This window comes from Mustelus asterias, chromosome 5, assembly GCF_964213995.1.
Source record: "Mustelus asterias chromosome 5, sMusAst1.hap1.1, whole genome shotgun sequence".
Lineage (NCBI taxonomy): Eukaryota > Metazoa > Chordata > Chondrichthyes > Carcharhiniformes > Triakidae > Mustelus > Mustelus asterias.
Window position 1 is genome coordinate 33,260,981 of NC_135805.1, and position 22,324 is coordinate 33,283,304.

Here is a 22,324-nt window from a genome sequence, read left to right on the forward strand (position 1 = left end):
AGAGACTACGCTTCAAAATGTATTCCATTGGTTGCCAAGCACTTTGGGAGTTCCTGAAGTTGTGAATGGTGCTATATAAATGTAAGATATTGTATTCTCTTTACATCTTGGCTTTGCTATAGCACTGATCAATGGAAAGTGAGAGAAGAACTATGAGGTTTCCCAGTTTTGAGCACCTTCAAACACAAAGCCCGTCCTTTCTCATATTGCTTCTGGGTCAAAATCCTGGAAAGCAGTTTCTCAATGGATTACTTCACTGCTCCGTCGATTCAATTGTTTCAGATTCACAACATGTGCAGGTTTTCACTTTTTGTTTGCAAGCTGTGTGGAAATTGTTAAGCTTACTGGATTTTTGTTTTCTTCAGGCCCTTCAAGTCCTGATGGCAATACAGGGAACATGAGAACTAGGAGCAGGAGTAGGCCATCTAGCCCCTTGATCCTGCTCCACCATTCAAAAAGACCATGGCTGATATTTTCATGGACTCAGCTCCACTTACCCACCCACTCACCATAACCCTTAATTCCTTTCCTGTTCAAAAATCTATCTTTGCCTTAAAAACATTCAATGAGGTAGCCTCAACTGCTTTACTGGGCAGGGAGTTCCACAGATTCACAACCCTTTGGGTGAAGACGTTCCTCCTCAACTCAGTCCTAAATCTGCTTCCCCTTATTTTGAGACTATGGCCCCTAGTTCTAGTTTCATCTGCCAGTGGAAACAACCTCACTGCTTCTATCTTATCTATTCCCTTCATAATTTTATATGTTTCTTCTAAATTCCAAAGAGAATACGGCCCAGGTGGGATTGTGGTCGGTACAGACTCGATGGGCTGGATGGCCTCCTTGTGTACTGTAGGGATTCTGTGATTCTATGAGTAGAATCCCAGTCTACTCAATCTCTTCTCATAAGCCAACCCTCTCAACTCTGGAATCAACCTAGTGAATCTCCTACGCAGCCCCTTCAGTGCCAGTATATCCTTTCTCAAGTAAGAGAAGAGGAACAAGCCTGATTTCCCAGTCTCCGAGGATTCAGTTTGCAGCAAAGATAGGAAAAGCTTGGGTTTTCAGCCGTGAATGGAGGCAACAGAAGAGGTGTGGAAGGTGGCAGGCAGGAGGTTAATGGATGATCCAAAACACTGCTGCAAGTTAAACCATGAGAGCTGGACACATTGGCTCAAAGTAGTCAACGGAAAGTTCAGGATTAGGGTCAGAGTAGCCTGAAATGGCAATCTGGCCTATGGTCTAAAGTGGGAGGAATTAACTGACCAGGAAGAGGTGATGAACAGAATTCCTAGCAGGTCCTCGGTCTCACAGAGGTTAGCATTGCTGCCTCACAGCGCCAGGGACCTAGGTTCGATTCCCGGCTTGGGTGACAGTCTGTGTGGACTCTGCACATTCTCCCTGTTGCTGCATGGGTTTCCTCCGGTGCTCCGGTTTCCTCCCACAGTCTGAAAGACGTGCTGGTTAGGTGCATTGGCTGTGCTAAAAATTCTCCCTCAGTGTACCCGAGTGTGGCGACTAGGGGATTTTGACAGTAAACTTCATCGCAGTGTAAGCCTACTTGTGACAGTAATAAATAAACTTTAAGACTTCAGAGGAGAACCACTTATCGCTCTGTGAACTCAGCCACTGCTGAGAACAGCACGGTAAATTATTGATGCTGTTGTGGTTTACAACCATTAGGAACTGGGCTGAGAATCCTCAAACTCATTTCACTCAATACAACAATCCCATCAGTCATGACTGAATTCAAATACCGCCACTGAGATGAATAGATCGTATCTACCCACCATACCACTCCCACCCACATTCATCACTTTTATCATCAGCAATCAGGTTTTCCTCGAGTCAGTTCTTCTTGTTGAATGATCGGTGCTCTAAAATCAATGCTTTTTCTTCTCCTCCCCTAAAAACATTTCAACAAACTGCTCTGATGTTGAATGGGATCCAATTATGTGCTTCCTTTGTGCTAATGTCTGACTAAAATCGTACATCCTGGTCCTCTCCTCGGCTTTTCCAGCAGTTTCTTCCGAGCCACAGAAGAACAGCTGATACTGATTGTTCCAGCTTTTTGTAATTTATAGTTTCAATAAAGTGGCTGTCTGAAAACGACACCTCAGCCCAAGAGGCAACATCAATGGGGAGTTAAATTACCCCCTAGTACAGAGGGAAAGCTGAATAAGTGCATCATGTAGAGTCAGGAGGAAGCAAGTGCTACCACCTTGGAGCTTGGCCAACATTGTGATATTCCAGCTCTAATTAAAACTAAAGTGGCATTCCAAGAAACTCTGCCATTACAGGCAGGAGATTAGATTAGAATGGTTTGCAGCCATCGTTTTTCAAAGTGAACAGATAACCAGCTGAATGGGTCAAATGGCGTTTCCTGGAACCCTCGTTCATTTTTTTTGTCGCCGAGGAAAACTTTACAAATATTCGCGTGAATATAGCTACAGCTTGTTGGAAAAGGAAGATCCTACATAGACAGGGGAGGATGGGTTGGCGGGGATGGGTAGGTTGGCGGGGGTGGGTAGGTTGGCGGAGGTGGTGAGACCGGGTGATGGTACGCATTGAGCAGTTTAACAGTGGCAAGTGGTCAACCAACATCCATGATCGGAAAACACTGTTAAAAAATGTGCAAAGGAGAGGAGGGCCTGTTAAATGACCAGTTCGGAGAAACGATACAGAAGAGGACAAGTCAACTATACTGCGTCTGTTATAATTTCTTTGAAACTAGGAGACAACGTGGAATCTAAAGCAAGCTGATTAGTATGCCTGGCACACATAGTCAATCTCCCCAGGGCAATTTAGCAGACAGAGCCCGTTAGTGGCTGATCCCCCTGAATCCATCCTGGCAGCTTCCTTCCAGCACACACATCTTCACGGTCAGAATGGTTATCTGTCAATCACAATGACACATGGGTGTAAAATGCCAGTTGACCCCTTAAGCTAAGAAAGCACTTCACCAACTGGAGTCAGGAGCAAGGAGACAGGTTTTCTATTAAGTACATTAAAAAAAAAATAAAGCTTGCTCAAACCTATTACTTCCTGTCATTGATAAATTTCAGAACAGATTTTTGATCTGCTGTCGTTATCTGCTGTTACTTGTTGTCATTGATAAATTTCAACCAGCAGTTGTGGCTGGAGAAAGAGACAGCTAACCATCGTTTGATTATCAGAACAGATTTTTGATCGATATGAAAGTCAAGGGTTGGGAGGCAGGAAAGTGGAGTTAAGGCCCAATCCAATCAGGCATCATCTTACTGAATGGTGGAGCAGGCTCGATGGATGACACAGGGTTGGTAAGTAGAGTGAGGAGCTATACATTTGCAATATTTGACTAAACTGAGTAAAGATTGACTTCTGGTCTCCTGCAAATTATTGTTAGAGGTTAAACAGTCAATGTCAAATGGGCCTACGGTCAGTCTGGAGGAATCTAAATAAACCACCCTAAAAAACAAATCGTACAGTTCTCAGTTTTCAAAGCTAATAAGAACATAAGAACTCGGAGCAGGAGTAGGCCATCTGGCCCTTCGAGCCGGCTCCGCCATTCAATAAGAACATGGCTGATCTTTTTGTGAACTAAGCTCCACTTACCCGCCCGCTCACCATAACCCTTAATTCCTTTACTGTTCAAAAATGTATCTATCCTTGCCTTAAAAGCATTCAATGGGGTGATGCATCTTTTAACCTACTACTGTCTGGATTTTTATATGTTCCCAAACAACTATGTATCTAATTGACCTGCGGCACTCTATTTATACTGATCTTGCTTACATCTTGATGATCTATTTGTACAATAAGATGAATTAGCTAAAGCAAGGTGTCACATCTTCATTTGTGACCTCCCATCGAAAGTCAACACTATACAAGATTTATATAGGTTTTCTTATAACTGGAATATTACAGATCTGCAAACAGAATCATAGAATCCCTGCAGTATGGAAGGAGGCCATTAGGCCCATCAAACCTACACCGCCAACAATCCCACCCAGTGCTTATCCCCATAACCCAACGTATTTACCCTGCTAATCCCCCTGACATTAATGAACAATTTAGCATGACCAATCTACCTAACCTGCACATCTTTGGAGCGTGGGAGGAAACCAGAGCACCCGAAGGAAACCCACGCGGACACGGGGACAACATGCAAATTCCACACAGACAGATACCCGGGGCCAGAATTGAACCCGGGTCCTTGGTTTTGTGAGGCATCAGTGCTAACCACTATGCAGCCTTAAACAGAATAAGCCAATTTCATTAATCAAGCCTGTTCAGTTATACAATGAGATCATGACTAATTCCCAATCTACTTCCATTTATCCATCTTTTCCCTCTATCCCTCGATACCTTTGATGAACAAAAATCCAGCAATTTCAGATTTAAAATGAACAATTAACCTAGCATCAATTGTCTTTTGTGGAAGAGAAGTCCAAACTTTTATCACTCTGTCTGTATGTATGTGTTTCCTAATTTCATTCTTGAACGGTCTGGCTGAAATAAATAAACATTGTGAAATTGACAGCATAGATCAGAGAGGCAGGGCTGTCAATCAGCAATGTGCTCCTAGGGGCTCAGGTGTTTCTGCAGGCCAATGAAATTTTGGGATCTCAACTAATTGTGACTCATACTTGTGATTAGTACTTGTGACTAATAAATAAACTTTAAATATGCATAATGAGACTTGGCTAAGAGAATATCCTGGCATGGGAGACATGAGGTGGACCTCATTGATGCTGTGAACCACAACTCTTTGAAAGTTTGCCCCACTCCATGAATATTATGAAGGGCTAGGGTATGTCTATCCCGGCAATGGAGCTGGCCAGGTTAGGACCTGCTGAGAATTTGCATGATTTTCTGTTTTTATTTCAGATTTCCAGCTTCTTCAGTATTTTGTTTTCCTATTAAGAACACAACACTGTCTGTATTTAATATAAATCAGTAGCTCACTCACAGCTGTATTCACTGAGACTGGGCCACGCACATCATTTGCCAGTTGTATGAAGACTGCAAAATTAGTGTTGACTTTTGATGGACAACGGCCAACTTATAGATGACACTGTGCCTTAGCTAGCTGACTGAGTCAGCCATGGCTTAATCTGTAGCACCCTTGCCTCCAAGACATAGGGTTCTGAGTTCCCACTTCAGAGACTCAAGGCCGGCACTCCAGTACTGAAGGAGTGCTGCACTTTCAGAGGTACTGTCTTTCAGATCAGACTTAAACCAAAGACTGTTCTCAGGTCCATATAAAATAAAAGGTCCCATGCCCCTATTTTGAAGGAGAACATAGTAGTTAGAACTGTAGAATCCCTACAATGCAGAAGGAGGCCATTCAGCCCATTGAGTCTGTACCAACCACAATCCCACCCAGGCCTTATGACCCCACATATTTACCCTGCTAGTGCCCTGACACTAAGGAGCAATTTAACATGGCCAATCCACCTAACCCGCACATCTTTGGAGTGTGGGAGGAAACCGGAGCACCTGGGGGAGACCCATGCGGACACGGAGAGAACGTGCAAACTCCACACAGACAGTGACCCGGTGTCAGAATTGAACCTGGGTTCTTGGCACTGTGAGGCAGCAGTGTTAACCACCGTGCCACTGTGCCTGACCAATAGCTATCCCTCAATTAACATCTCTGATGATCTGGTCATTATCACATTGCTGTTTATGGGAGCTTACTTTGTGTAGAATTTGTTGCTGCATTTCCAACATTACAACAGTGACTGCACTTCAAAATATTTTGTTGGTTGTGAAGATGTTTAGTTGTCATGAAAAGCAAGTCTTTTTTTATAAATGCAAGTTTTTCTTTGTGGAACCAATGTGAATTCATGAATCCTTTGTTCTCATCTCTGACAAATACTGCGCAAGAACAGCAATGTTCATGCCTAATCCCATAAAATATGAAAAATAGTTTCCAATGACAACTCCTGTTGAGCAGAAAGCTTCACCTGTTGAAGTACTAGATTACAATTTGAGTTGCATTTAATTGAAACTTGTGTGATAAGCCTCATTACTGGGATTAACCCCATTTCAAAGCATCTTCTCACATCACCACACAATACTCTGACAGAATATACCATAACAGATTGTTAATACACATCTGTAAAGTACATTCTTATCCATCATAGATGCACTATCCCATGTATCCCTTCTGAAACGTCTACACTGACCATAGAACGTACTATTCAAAGGTCTGCTCCTAAGAGAAATGGATATTTTATGCAGGTTATTTTTAGCAAAACTATTGTATTGATTGAAGTCACTTTCCTTTGCTAGCTTTAAGAACCCTACATAAGATGAGTTTGGCTAGTCTTGATCCAATTTAATATGTTATCGGTGTATTGGCATAAGTTAGTACTTGGTAATTGCAGTTAACAGGGCTGCAAAGTGACAGGATCTGGAAGATCATGCAGATGGAGTGTTCTTTGGGAGTTTGCAATAAACACACTGGGGTAAAATTACTGTTAACCACACCCAGTGACGTGTGCCTCAGAAAAGAGGGCCACACATCTAATCCAGGTAGCCCCTGGTCTGTATGATTTGATACGACCATTTGATGTGAAGTAATGTTCCATTTCTCAGCATCTGCATTCCTCATACTGACCAGCATCAAGTTTCGGTAAATATACTTTTCCAAACTTAGTGATTACTGTCTGCACCATTTTGATATTGTTTTTCAAAGTGTCAAGCTCAGACTGAAACCCGGCATGTAGCTCCCCAAATGTACAGCCCAGTTATCATTCCAGATCTTGAGCGCCCCCAACCCCCGCTGTCACTCTGGCAGGGCGGGGTTGGGGGCGCTCCCCCCAGGTAAACGTTAGGAAACCCTCAGAAGCATCGGAGGCTCCCCTCTCACCCTGTTCCCCGCCCCCCCACCACGACGCCAACATCGGGACATAGCCTCCCCATCGCAAGCATCAGGGAGATACCCTCTCATCACCACTGACTTACAGGTATCAGCCCTCCCCAACAAACATAAGGGGAATTCTTCTCAGAGGGCTACCCAGAGGGCCCAAACCTTGCACTGCCCCTTGGTACAGATTGGTTCTGCTAGGTTGGCAGCACTTTGCTCTCATGCCCGCATATCCATCCTTGGCCTGCTGCAATGCTCCAGTGAAGCCTGGTAGAAGCTGGAGGAGCAGCACCTCATCTTTTGGTTGGGCACTTTGCGGCCCTCGGGACTCAATGTTGAGTTTAGCAACTTTAGATTTTGAATTTTCTCCTCCATGTTAACCCTTCTTTCATTTAAAAAAATATTCCATACATATGTTGCCTCAATGCAAAACACCCTCCCCCCATTTCACACTAGGCCATCTGTCTTTTGGTCTCAACGTTCCGACCTTTGGCATTGTGGTTAGCACTGCTGCCTCAAAGCGCCTTGGGTGACTGTCTGTGTGGAGTTTGCACAGTTCCCCCCCTTGTCTGCATGAGTTTCCTCCAGGAGCTCCGGTTTCCTCCCACAGACCAAAGATGTGTAGGTTAGATGGATTAGCCAGGGTAAATGTGTGGGATTACAGGGATAGGGTTGGGGATAGGGCGTGGGTAAACTACTCTGTCAGAGACAGCCAGTGCAGACTCGATGGGCTGAATGGCCTCTTTCTGCACTGTAGGGATTCTATGATTTTGTTGCAGTTTCTACAGTTTGAACACATTCTCCCTCTTTTCAGTTCTGACAAAGAGTCTATGGACTCGAAACACTGAATCTATTTCTCTCCTGATAGATGCTGTCAGACCTGCTGAGTTTTTCCAGCATCCTCTGTTCTTGTTTCAGATTCCAGCATCCAAAGTATTTTGCTTCTTTCATTATTGTAGCTGATTTGTTGAGCAAACTGATATGCACAAAACTGTCACAACGTTTATCAGCCAGATAAAAACATGCAGCAGCTAGACAGGATTATACAGACAAATAAATAAATGGGTAGGTGCAAAACCAAAAATAAACTCAGAGGAAATGAGAGGAAACAGGCCTGCTCTTTTAAAAGGAAGTAAAATAGAGAGAGCATAAAATCTGGAAATGTTATATCGTTAAGGAATGGGGGCAATGGTTGGAGTTCTTTATGGACTGCGTTAAGTGGTGTTTGTATATTACAAGTCAGGTTATTTTTTTAGTAAAGATAACTTTTAATGTTTGCTTAAAAGAGCAGTGGGTACACAGGAACATGTCAGAACATTTTTTGGAAGGTTTAACCTTTTGGAATTCCAAGATATGTGGATGATAGTGTGAAATATTAAGACCAGTCAGCTTTTCCCTACACATTGCTGCAACAGCTAATGTGAAACACAGCAAGAGCTGAGTGTCTGAAATACATAGAATCACGGAAACTTCCAGGAGGAGGCCAATAAATGCTGGCCAACCAATGATGCCCATGTCCTATGAATGGATTAAAACAAAATCTGCAAAAAAGCTTGCTGCATCATATTTTGAGAGATGGGGTGTACCCTGGGCCTTGAGGGAGAAGCCACAGTTAAATCTCCTAAGAAACGGCTCTTAGAAACATAGGAACTAGAAGCAGGAGTAGGCCATTCGGCCCTTCGAACCATCTCCGCCATTCATTTTGATCATGGCTGATCATCAAATTCAATATCCTGATCCTGGCTTCCCCCAACCAGTGAGGCGGAATTGTTATTTGGACAACATCTGATGACAAACAGTAGATTTTTAAAACTAATTTATTTGCGGCAGGGACCCTGGTGTACACATTGGTGGTTTTACATTTATCTGAAGATTGCATCTCATGAATGAGTTCTTAATCCAATGCCTTGGTTGCAATCACAGTATCATCCCAAGCAGTAGTCTGGCCACCCTTGCATTAGATGGAGTTGGCAATAGTGTGGCAAATATGAGCCCGGCAACAATGATTTGATTTATATAAATAGCTTTTAAATACCTTTAATGTAGTAAAAACATCCCAAAGTGTTTCACAGCAATGTTATCAAACAAAGTCTGACACCGACCAGCATTTTAACCTGAACTGCAACTGGTGAGATATTTAATCTCGGAGGTTTCTGACATTCATCTGCATGCAATGGCTATTACTGCGCCCTCTTCAGACAAAGTCAGGTACAGATACCAGAAAAGCCACGGCAGAGGTTTGTGAACAGCATGTTTCCAGGTGACAGACAACTGGTTCCAATTCTTCCTCTGCCCTCGCATTTTTGAGAACAGATTGGGAACAGCGATGAGGAAAATTGAGACCTTGTATCTGACTGTCATTGCTACTAAACATATATTGGTGAGCTTCTAATCAAATTTGGTCAAGATAAAAAGCATAGCAGGTTAGAATATTGAGAATGTAATTCAGTGAGCTGTTTAAACGTAATAATTTATGGAATATGGGTGTCAAGGCTGGCATTAATTACCAATTCCTAGTTGCCTAACATTTGGTGCAATTGATCAGCCACTTTGAAAGACAGCTTGAAGTGTCTACATTGGCTGTTTGTTGAGTGTTGAGTCTTCTTTCACTCTTTGGGAACACCCCATCTCCAAAAGAGTGGATTTACTGAGAACATCTAACCCAAGTGGGAGCAATGTATTGACTGACAGAACGTTTAGTCAGTAACAGTGTCTCTAGGCATTCATCTATGTTAAAGGTTATGTTTAATAAGAACCAAGGTTCAGTCTGGTTTATTTAGCCACCAAGCAACGTGTGGTTGCCAATTTCAAAGAGTTAATTGTTCTCTATTCCCTTCATGAAGCTTTTAAATTTGCAATGGGCAGGGTTTCTGTTGACCATTACATTATGTTTAATGGAGCTGTTTTTAAGCCATAACAATGGGCTGCCTTTTTGTTAAAATTCCCAAGCACCATTTCCATTTCATTTGCAGTTGCGATATTTTGAGAGTCACTGGAATCAATTTTGAAAAATTTCTTCCCACTTCAAAGGTGGAAAAGCAATACAGCCCTTTCTCCAGCAGCTCTCAAATTATGCTAATTTACCCACATCAGAGTGGTTAAGTGATATACAGTAAACCGTAGCATCCACACTCAAGACATGAATCATTGGCTATACACTAATTATTCACCACTGGCACTACACAATGGGAACAAAGACAAAATGTAGTTTGTCGGTGAAGGCCAGGGGATAATTTGACCAGGGCAAGTAGATTTAATTCAGTCTTCTTTTCATATTTGTTATTATAAGTTATATCCATATTTTTAATGGAAACTGCCTAAAAAGTAATTATACTTTTTTGCCAAATATGGCACTAGAGTAACTCCACTGGGGGAAGAAGGTAATTACACTGTAAGAGATTTACATGAGCAGTTTCCATTATAAATGTGCAGACACGAACCCCTGATAGAAATAGTTGAGAGGAAGTGAGCATTGGGCTTGACATTTTTACTAGATTAATAGTTGATTTTCTATTGCATTACACTTGGAGAATCAGGGTCAGATGTGGTCTTCAGGTGAGGCAGGGTTAGAGGCTGGGGATAAGTGAACTAGAGGGCGTAGGTGTGTAACTCAGTCAGCATTTTAAAGTCTCAAATTCTGTCCTATTTTTATGCTTCCATTATAATTTTTTGTGTTCACCTTTATAACACAAAATTATCTATGCACGATAATTACACCTTCTTCCCTCTCTCACTCTCATTCCCCCCTCCCTCCCATTCTCTCCCTCTAAAGCTCTTACATGAATGAGATGGATCGATTTAATTATCATAAAAATAATTTTATATTTAGTATTTTAGGATATCAGATATATTAGTTAAGAAAAGAAAGCAACTAAATACATTTCAGAACGCATTCTTAGAGAATTCAAAGAAGCCAAGTGCCAGATCGTACAATTAGCAAAGTGAAATTGCTTGGCAAAGGCCACAGTAAATGTGGACATAGGAATCCAAAATAAAAAATGATGAGATATAGTAAAAAAAAATGACACCCCAAGGTCCAGCGATACAGATGGAAATTTTGATTTGATTTGATCTGATTTATTATTGTCATATGTATTAGCATACAATGAAAAGTATTGTTTCTTGCGTGCTAATCAAAGTATACCGTTCATAGAGAAATGTGTGCAGACTTAAGGTTTAGAGAATACATTAATAGGGACGGAAAATAAATTTTAAAAAGAAAGTTACAACCACAGCTAATTCAAAATTATTGAAAATTTTGGCTTGCTCCAAGATTTGCATGAATGGCTCAAACTGTTTGTAAAGAATATTGAGGAGTCTACCTTACATTATATGCTGGCATTTGCTGATAATATCACGCTTTGTTTCAATGATAAGTATATGCGAGATGGATAATACTGATTCAGCCCAACTAACTTGATGGGATAAGCAATGAATTTCAATACAAGTGAATGTAATGTGAGGAACTGAAACAGAAATTATGTGCATTGCAATGAAGGATGTTGATCAGCATAAGTGAAACAAGGAAAGAGTTTGGATGTTTTTGCTGTCCACTTATAAAGTCACTCTGAAGCTACTGTCAACAAGGCTAGTGGACTATGAACATGCAGCTGAAGAACGTTTCATTACAAATTGAAACAAGTTATTCTATTGCTGGGTGACACTTGGAATATTGTACACAGTTTTGGTGCCTTGCCATCTAAAGGACATTGATATTCTGTAATGGTCTGAGGGAGGAGCAATAAGGAGACCAGGAACTTGGGAGCTTCAGTTACATGGAGAGACTAATAGAACAGAATTTATTTCACTAAAAGAAAAATACAAGACACTGATTCCAGGTTTGTAAATTCTGTCAGCCAAAGTTTCACACAGCGTAACAGTTCCTGTGCTGCTGGATTGGTGGGATTGTGGGGTGCGGGCGAAGGGAGTAGAATGTCATCCCTGAACAACATTGCACTTTAAAAGAAGAATGGATATTGCAGAGTTTTGCTCAATTACCCATAGAGATCAGGCAACTTTGATGTGCAGTTTTACCTCAGGGGACTAAAAGGGCTTGGTAGTGTCCATGATAAAGGTGCATTGCGCGCCAGCTTGCGGCTGGGGAACAAGTGGCTAATTACTCTCCAAGCATTCTAACCATCTTATGTTCAATATACATCATTGATAATCCCATTCTTTTATTGTGTAATTACAGAAAATATCTTACTGAGAGACTTGGAAACAAGAATGAGTGACAAGGCAATATAGCAAATGAAGCTGATGGGCTGATATCGCTTTGTCTTCTCATACACTCCAATTATTGTGGAGACATGCCAGGTAATAAGTAGCCATTAATGTGAGGAATAGAGGGAAGAGGGATGGGCTGGGATGACAGGCAGGTGAGGATAACGGAAGGGGGATTCGGCCCAGAATATTCATATCCCCTCCCAGCAGCTGCTCCTGGTGACGTTTAGAATTATAGAATCATAGGATCTCTACAGTGCCAAAAGAGGCCATTTAGCCCATTGAGTCTGCACTGACCACAATCCCACCCAGGTCCTATCCCCATAACCCCACGTATTTACCCTGCTAGTCTGCCTGGCATTAAGAGGCAATTTAGCATGGCCAATCCACCTAACCCGCACATCTTTGGACTGTGGGAGGAAACTGGAGCACCCGGAGGAAACCCACGCATTTGCCGAAATCTTTGAAGCTGGTCACCTCCCCAAACCTCTGGAACAACTGGAGAAATCACACAGACAGACTAACCTCAAATCACCCAAAGGAGAGCCCTTGTGATCCAGCAAGGTCTTTCTGAGCCTGAACAGTTAATCCAAGTTTTTCCCCAGAACAGCTGCTGGGTGGGTTTGTGAGTTTCAAAGGATAAATCGGTTTTAAAAAAAGACATGTATATTTAAATCTGTTGTGGGTGGTAGCTTTATGCCGCTGTTACAGCTGTGGACGAGAACATCTTAAAATATAATTACAGTAGAAGGGTTTGAGGAATCACAGAGCAGAACAGTGGATGAAAAATTTGTTTTAAAAAAGAAACCTCAATTTTGTACCCCTGACTTGCATGTTAATTTGGAGTGAAGATCAGAAGATGGGAGTCACATGAGGGGAGACTCGGCAGTGACAAGCTCATTAGCATGTTCACTTAGCTGACATTTGCACTTGTTCCTATAATCATTTCACCTAATCCCTGTTGAGTCCCTCTCATCATCCGGAAGATCACTGGTTAGCTGCCTCATTCACATATGGTACGCACATAATTATACTCATTCCATTTCGCAGTCCATAAATATGATGACTTCCTGGCTCTCTGCCACCAATTTCATTGCACTAAATAAGCCAGAATGTGGTGGAAAAAGACAGAGGGGGGTGGTCAGAATTTAGATTTAAAACCGTGTCAGTAGGCTGGGAACAAAAAAACACAAGTACCCAGTGATATATATTTTCAAACATTTTCTTCTGCGTAAGACTGAATAAATAATAAAGTATTAACCAAAAGAAATTAGATTTTATATCATTATTTTTTCTTATTCCTCACTACTTTGACCACTTGTCAACCATTGTCAACCATTAGTGTTACTCCCTGTTCAATCAGCTGGCAGATGGGGGAAGGGTGGTTGAAGGAAGGTAGTTTTCATGTAAAAATGAGACAACTAATGCCAATCCTCTCTCCCATCTCCCCTCCCATTGAGGAAATATCCCACTGCAAGACTTGCCATCAAGCCTTGGCAGCAACTCTCAAAACTCAGTGGTGTGTGAATCCACTTGTTCTTATTTCTGAAAGTTAATAAAGACACACGTAATAATGTCGGACAAATCCCTTTTCAGAGGGTTTCACAGTCAGAACTGCTTACAGCTTACAACTGATTACACTACATCAAATGTAAATGACATTCTCTGATACATTCATAAGCGCCTTGTCAAATAACTAACCTAACAAATACAATAGAGTACCTGAGCATGTTCAGAAGTCAATAGGAATGCAAATAAAGAATTATCATTAGTTACTGGTATCAATCGCGTGACTGAAAGTGACTGATATACTACATCTCCTGAGGTTACCGGCACAAGATTGGATGTGGAGAATACCTGCCTTAGGTCAGTTCTGGTACCTAATGTTGACGAAGGAAGGGCAAAATGAAGGAGGGTAACGACACTAAAATTAAATGATGTAGAATTTCCATTAAAAAGGTCAACCCAGTCTAAACTTTTCCCCAATTCAGTTAAGAGACTGTACTCTGGAACTATTAAATCAATTGGATGCTGAAGTAAGATGTGACCATATATTTCTATTTCTCATTTACTGTTCCTTCCCTTCTCCTGAAAGTGACACTTATTATCCACTGGTTTCCACAGGTACTAGCTACATTCTGGCATTTCATCCAAGTATCTCTGCGTTGGGGTGTCAGGTGAGACAATCCATCACAGCCAAGGCAGGTCCTATTGTCGTCTGACCACCATCATTCATCAGTGGCCACTGGACAGTGAGATCCCGGCTGACTCTGTCTCACTGCAGCACAAGGACCCCGGGCACACATACTTCCAACTCAGCTGGATACAGCTAACTCAACTCAGGCCAGGGATCATACCTGGGATGTTCTGGTCATGTTTAAGTTCATCCACAAGCCATGTGATGCATTTGTCATTCCTCAGGCTGATGTTAACCATTTTCATTGAGAATCACAGATATTTCAATTGAGGCAGAGGCTTGTTTTAAGAACATCCTGCACAAGATTTTTCTTTCACATTAATGACTAGATAAATGAATGTTCAGTCACATTTTTTAAATACTTAACACTATTTCTATATTATGAAAGTGATCATTGAATATCACCTGTTGAACACGATGGGACCCGGGGCTATTTTCAAATGGCCAACCTTCCGCAGTAAATGGCATACTCTGGCCGCATCACATGAAATGATATAAATACAAGGTAAAAATACAGAAACTTTATCAAATGTTCACAAATACAACATTCACTTGTAACTGTTACATATGAAGAAAAAAAAAGCCCCACGTGGCCTGACATTACCAATTCACAACTGACTTGGAGCATGTGTTCAGCCGAGTAATATATTCAATGGTGAAAGCTCGGGATTCTGTCTATTCACATACACAGAGAAGTAATGCTCACACCAATTCATCTCTTCATTGTGAAAACCTGTAAATTATTGACAAATTTAATACTGAACCTTTTTTTTTGCCGCTGCAATTGCATGTTGCATAGCACAGACAACTTGTGATAAAAGTTGATCTACGGGTGTATAGAAAGTTGCTTTTATTCACTATAACTAAGGTCACAGTAGCTATTATAAAGGTGCTTACATGTCGTGAGAATTTATTTTAGTAATTTAAGGTAGGTTTTTATGCTCTTACCTCAACGGTGAATCTAGTTTCATGGCCAAGGGCTTTTTTTCCCCCAAAAAATAGGATCTCAATTGGACGCTAGGAAAGTTAACTCTAACACTGTTAAATATGGGAGTAAATGCAAGGACTGTGGTTTCTCTGTTCCCAATACCCTCACATTTAACCTTTTGTTAGCTACTCAAAAACTTTTGCTTCAATTTAAAATCCTGTTCCAATGTTGCCATTTGCTGCCCACCTGACAAAGTTGCTACCTTGAAAGCAGTGATCAGGATAGGAGAGTCAAGCGTTAAGAACACTTCTGGCCTCTTCCATTCATTATAACTGACGCTGATTATTTTTAGGGATAAAAAAGTAGTAAAAATATATACAGCCAACCAGCAAGAAAAAAAACTCAACAAAGAAGCACACATACATTAGTATGTAAGGTACATCATTTTTTAAAAAGCCTATTTTTTATTAGCATTTTATCTCTCCAACTTTGCACCTTACAACGCTCCTTTCTGGTGCTGAGAGTGAGACAGACTTAACCTGTCGCACTGACAGGAATTCTGCCAGCTGGATATTTGGGTGTACGATCAGCCTTTCCAGGTAATATTTCTGCTTTATTCCATGACCACAAGCGTGTCCATTCAATGGCCTGATGGAAAACCAGAACATCATAGGCCATGGGTGCCCAAGCCGGAATTCTGCAAATCGGATGAATTTTGGTGAAAACCATTTCCACAATACAGACATATTGCATAGGTCTGTTGACAAAACAGTTGGGAAATTAAGAACTAACTATATGCTCTGTGCACGGTTACAACCTTCAGCCCTATTCCCAAGCACACAGTTACCTTAATTTTGATAGTGACAGAGTACAAAGTACTGGCTCCTTACTTTCACCCGGCCTCCGAAACGTGGTGGAGGTCACCAGTCAGCACAGTAACCAATAGCTTTTATAGTCATGTGCTCGGTTCACTGTCTCAGATAAAATCTGAATTAATTGTTATTTAATTTTAAGGCCCGCTGATAACTTTTTACACACCAGGGAAAGGAGAGCACTGTGACTTTAAAACTCATTGTTCAGTAAAGTTACCAGTGCCAAAGAGGGGAGAGGCACAGCTACCGGGACAGGCTTTAGCATAGCCGAGGGCCCAGGACAGAAACATGCGAAGTACATTTAGAATATTTTAGTTCCAGGCCCTAAAAGATATATTTTAAGAAGATATCCCCGTTTTTGCACTATCAGTTAATGGGATTCCAATTCTGAACAAGAGTGGCTGACTTCTCGACGGTTACAGATCGGGATTGTTTGGTATAAACATATACCGGGAGGCAAATTATAAGGCTGCAATCTCATCGACAGGTCTGTACACTAACTCCCATCATTTGAACCTCAAAATGAGGCTTACAGACTTCTTAAATCAAAATGAGATTACAGGTGTTTTAAAACAAAAATGACTCAGTCCTCAAGACAGTTGATACATATGGGTGAAATTTTCCTGTCCCACCCGCCATGGGTATTGGACCATGGAAAGGTCCGTTGACCTTGGGTGGGGTTTTCCGGTTTTGGGGTGAGCGCGGCCGAAAAGTCCTGCCTATGGTTGATGGGGTTGGGTGATGTGATTCAGTTTGAAGTGTTTTTATGCTCCTGACTGATGGAGGTTATCAGTGTGGATGTCATATCCCATTCTGTCGGTGTGGATGTGTGGGGACATTGTATTAACAGTCTATATCAAATGATAATCAGCAAACTGGCTGAAAATAACATGGTCAGGATGAATTAGGATGTTTAAGTCACAAGGAATAAAATGACTGGCTCTGAATAGACTTCTGTAAAAGCTCTCCATCCAAGATGACATTTATTTTTGGGGCTATGTGGTGTAGGTTTCTGAGCACTGGGGATATAAAGAATGCAAATAAATGCAGGTAAATACAGCAGCCACAGAGTTGGACACAGGCAGCAGGAAGTAGAGTGAGCCAACCTCAGTCTCAATTGATTCTCTCAATCTAACTTTATGTCGGCATACTCCAGTTTCAGGACACCCTGGTTGTATGGGAGTGCAAGTGTGGGAAAATGGAAAAAAGACAGGCATGCAAAGAGGGAAAAAAGACTGATAGGCAGACAGGAAAAAATATGGAGAGGAAGTGGGGAGGGGGGCAGAAACAGAGTTAAACGAGAGACAGACAGGTATACAAAGAAATTGACACACACACACTTACAGGATGATATACAAATAGAGACAGAGAGCAAGATGGAGAGAGGAAAAATGAAGGATGACTGAGGACAGACAAACAGATACGCACAAAGATAAATCCATAAAGTAAAAGATAAACATATGGAAAATAGGAGAGAAAAGGGGGGGAGAGAGAGAGAGACAGAGAGAGAGAGATGGACAACAAGGAGAGACAGGTACAGAAAGAGGAAGATACACATACACACACACAAAAGATGGACAGAGGGGAACAAGGAGAGTGACGGGGCAATAACAGGGGTAGGGCAGCAGAGAAGCGAGAGAGGTCAGGCAGAGGGATTAAAGGTAGAATTACTGTTGCAATCATCCCCTTCCAAACAAAATAATAGAATGGACGTGAGTGGGAGGAACTTGGAACAAATAACAAGCCAAGAGACACCCACGGTTCTCTAATGTGTCTATGGTGCAATGAAGCCTTTAAAATTGGTTTGAATAGTTGGATTTTAAAATGATCAGCAATTAATTAGTTCTGTATAATTTCATCCAATGGGCTGGTATATGAAATCTATAAAACCAGGAAGTCACCAACACGGTCTCAACTATTTTTATTTTGGCTCCTTATTTTTAAAATGAGCATTGCAATATTTATACAGAACAGAATTTATACTGAATGGGATACTATACTTTTTCAGTAAAAGGTAGAAATTTATCAGGAGGCTTGGCTGCTTTTGAACAAAGGAGTTTTAACATATTTTCTTAAGCCATCGATCTTTGACAGTTGTGAACCACAGTCCTGCAGACATCAACTTAACTTTAACAATGTGAAATGGGGTGAGATTATGCTATTTTATCAACCTGATGAGCCAACTTGAATGAAATGGGCAACCTAAAAATTCTGTAACCAACACTGAAAAGCTCCAATTGCAAGTTATGATCCAACTACATAGTTCAAACTCAAGTGTAAGATCTCTGTTGCTAGATTTCTATGCCAACAGCAACATGCCAGGTGGGAAACAGAGACCTTCTCTTTAACTCTTTGAGGACTGCAGTAACATTTCTGCACCAATGGAAACAATTAAGAAGAAAAAAAAACCTTAAGGTTGTAATATCTTGGTTTACCTTGGATTAAGAAAACATCCTACAGTTGCGAACATTTTTCCAATTCAGTGCATTAGGAATTTACAGAATTTTTTTTGGTGGGGGGGGAATGGTAAGATGCTGTAAAACACAAAAGCGAATTGGATTTTGTAAGTTGCAAAGGATACTCAGTACTCAAAGGGTTAAAATTTGCAGAGAAGATGCAGTCATCTGGAGAAGTACAACATTTCAACCAAGAAAATTTGTTAACAGTTAAAACAACAGTATGGCAAATTATCAGGCTCTAATTTCTGATTCCCTTTACAGCAATGCCAGATGTTCCTAACTAAAATTGCTGAGCCCTAACCAATACAAGACAGACTAACATCCTGTTTTCCATTAGGATCAACTCTTCGAGTCCTGCGAGTTCACTTGTTCAGCCAGGATTAGGTTCTCTGGTTCCTGGTAAGTTCGCTCATTGTTCTGTTGAGACATAGTTGTGTCAATCTTCAAGCATCTGGCTTTTGGTTGGTTAAATTTGCCTGCCAGCTGATTAAAACCCAACTCTGTCTTCCCCACAAGATGGCCCGCCCCCAAATCAATAAGATTTGAGAGTTTAGTTTTCGAAAAATAAAAATAAAAGTTTAAAAAGTAGACGAGGTAAACATAAACGAGAAGACAGAAAGTTAAGGAAGGATCATAATCGAACTGTACAATGCTGCGATCAGACCACACGTTGAGAACAATGCCCAATGTTCTGGTCAATGATACAAAAGTGACTACATCCAAATGTTAGAGGCAGCACAGAAAGGAATTACGAGGTTGATCTCCAGTATTATAGAATGGAGGTATGAGGATGAAATATTTGTGGAAAGGTTGGGTCCATTAAACAAAGGGCGAAATCTTACCAAAATTGGCACAGTTGTTTCTGGTGAAAAAAACCAGCGAGTTTCTCTGGAGAGAAACCAGTCGGTTTGCTCTCCAGATTCTACCACACTCTGCCAAAAAAAAATCAAGGGAGGGTATTTCACGCAGTCATACAGAGGGGTGGGGCATGTCTGGAAAGCCTAGCTGCTCAGAGATCGGAGTGCCATCTGTAAAGGATGCCCCGATCAGAACTGCAATAAACATCCCCCCCACCTCACCACTGAGGCCTAAGGGTTTCCCCTCCCCACCCCCAGTCAGAACCAGCATTCACCCCGACCTTCCCTCCCCCCAATCCCCAGTGAACATCGGCCCGTTCCCCACCTCCCCTTGCAACCATTGTCCGCTCCCACAATTGTCGAAGCTGGTATCTACCCCACCCCCGCCACAATGGCCATTGCCAGGGCACTGCCTGGCTATGTCCCTTGGACCCTGGAGGCTATACTTACCTTTACATCCCAGGGGAGACCCCAATGACAGGATCACGTCTGTGTGAACCTGTTATAAACCAAGTTTACATGACATCGCATCGGCATGGTTTCAGAATATGGTGAGTGATACAGATATGGCGGGGCGGGTGGGTTAATAAGAGTGAAATGCTTGTCAATGCATGCAAAGCAGTTTGTGTGAACTGCAACTTCTGGATCTTGAGCCCCTGTTGGCAACCTCACAGACGGTGAATGCGGGCTCAAGATTTCTCTCACTATTGTGAAAAAAAGAGCAGGGTGAGTTCAGTCATCGGCCGGAGCTCTACCACCTCGCCCGCCACGGAATCGACGCAGAAATCTCCGTTGACCTCGGGCGGGAAGTTTTGGTGTCACCCGAGTGAGGCCGTAAAATCCTGCCCATAGAGTCAGAGAGCAATACAGCACGGAAACAGGCCCTTCGGCCCCACACATTTACTTCAGCGATGGAAAGGGATAGGTATACACCGCAGGGCAAGAGTTATAGCTGGGGAAAGGAAATTATGATGCGATTAGGCGAGATTTAGGATGCATAGGATGTGGAAGGAAACTGCAGGGGATGGGCACAATTGAAATGTGGAGCTTGTTCAAGGAACAGCTACTGCGTGTCCTTGATAAGTATGTACCTGTCAGGCAGGGAGGAAGTGGTCGAGCGAGGGAACCGTGGTTTACTAAAGAAGTTGAATCTCTTGTGAAGTCGAAGAAGGAGACTTATGTAAAGATGAGACGTGAAGGCTCAGTTAGGGCGCTTGAGAATTACAAGTTAGCCAGGAAGGACCTAAAGAGAGAGCTAAGAAGAGCCAGGAGGTGACATGAGAAGTCTTTGGCAGGTAGGCTCAAGGAAAACCCTAAAGCTTTCTATAGATATGTCAGGAATAAAAGAATGACGAGGGTAAGATCAGGGCCAGTCAAGGATAGTAGTGGGAAGTTGTGCGTGGAGTCGAAAGAGATAGGAGAGGCACTAAATGAATATTTTTCATCAATATTCACACAGGAAAAAGACAATGTTGTCGAGGAGAATACTGAGATACAGGCTATTGGACTAGACGGGATTGAGGTTCATAAGGAGGAGGTGTTAGCAATTCTGGAAAGTGTGAAAATAGATAAGTCCCCTGGGCCGGATGGGATTTATCCTAGGATTCTCTGGGAGGCTAGGGAGGAGATTGCAGAGCCTTTGGCTTTGATCTTTATGTCGTCATTGTCTACAGGAATAGTCATGATGTGGAGATGCCAGCGTTGGACTGGGGTAAACACAGTAAGAAGTTTAACAACACCAGGTTAAAGTCCAACAGGTTTATTTGGTAGCAAAAGCCAACTTTTGCTACGAAATAAACCTGTTGTCTTTAACCTGGTGTTGTTAACCTTCTTACTACAGGAATAGTACCAGAAGACTGGAGGATAGCAAATGTCCCCTTGTTCAAGAATGGGAGTAGAGACAACCCTGGTAATTATAGACCAGTGAGCCTTACTTCTGTTGTGGGCAAAGTTTTGGAAAGGATTATAAGTGATAGGATTTATAATCATCTACAAAGGAATAATTTGATTAGGGATAGTCAACACGGTTTTGTGAAGGGTAGGTCGTGCCTCACAAACCTTATTGAGTTCTTTGAGAAGGTGACCAAAGAGGTGGATGAGGGTAAAGCAGTTGATGTGGTGTATATGGATTTCAGTAAAGCGTTTGATAAAGTTCCCCACGGTAAGCTATTGCAGAAAGTACAAAGGCATGGGATTGAGGGTGATTTAGCAGTTTGGATCAGAAATTGGCTAGCTGTAAAATGACAGAGGGTGGTGGTTGATGGGAAATGTTCATCCTGGAGTTCAGTTACTAGTGGTGTACCGCAAGGATCTGTTTTGGGGCCACTGCTGTTTGTCATTTTTATAAATGACCTGAGGGCGTAGAAGGATGGGTTAGTAAATTTGCGGATGACACTAAAGTCGGTGGAGTTGTGGACAGTGCGGAAGGATGTTGCAGGTTACAGAGGGACATAGATAAGCTGCAGAGCTGGGCTGAGAGGTGGCAAATGGAGTTTAATGTGGAAAAGTGTGAGCTGATTCACTTTGGAAGGAGTAACAGGAATACAGAGTACTGGGCTAATGATAAGATACTTGGTAGTGTGGATGAGCAGAGAGATCTCGGTGTCCATGTGCATAGGTCCCTGAAAGTTGGCACCCAGGTTGATAGGGTTGTTAAGAAGGCGTACGGTGTGTTAGCTTTTATTGGTAGAGGGATTGAGTTTCGGAGCCATGAGGTCATGTTGCAGCTGTACAAAACTCTGGTGCGGCTGCACTTGGCAGTATTGCGTACAGTTCTGGTCGCCGCATAGACATAGACATAGAACAGTACAGCACAGAACAGGCCCTTTGGCCCACGATGTTGTGCCGAGCTTTATCTGAAACCAAGATCAAGCTATCCCACTCCCTATCATCCTGGTGTGCTCCATGTGCCTATCCAATAACCGCTTAAATGTTC

The 22,324-nt window shown here is 42.1% G+C and overlaps 1 protein-coding gene across 4 annotated transcripts in view; it reads right to left on the minus strand.

Moving 5' to 3' along the window:
• Window positions 1-22,324, minus strand: part of sobpa (sine oculis binding protein homolog (Drosophila) a) — a 320,001-nt gene that overhangs the window by 91,971 nt on the left and 205,706 nt on the right. For all 4 annotated transcript variants that reach the window (XM_078212389.1, XM_078212388.1, XM_078212391.1 and 1 more), the window contains exon 5: window positions 14,679-14,744. In XM_078212389.1, coding sequence (XP_078068515.1) covers window positions 14,679-14,744 — 66 coding nt within the window. The remainder of the gene's footprint in view (window positions 1-14,678; window positions 14,745-22,324) is intronic.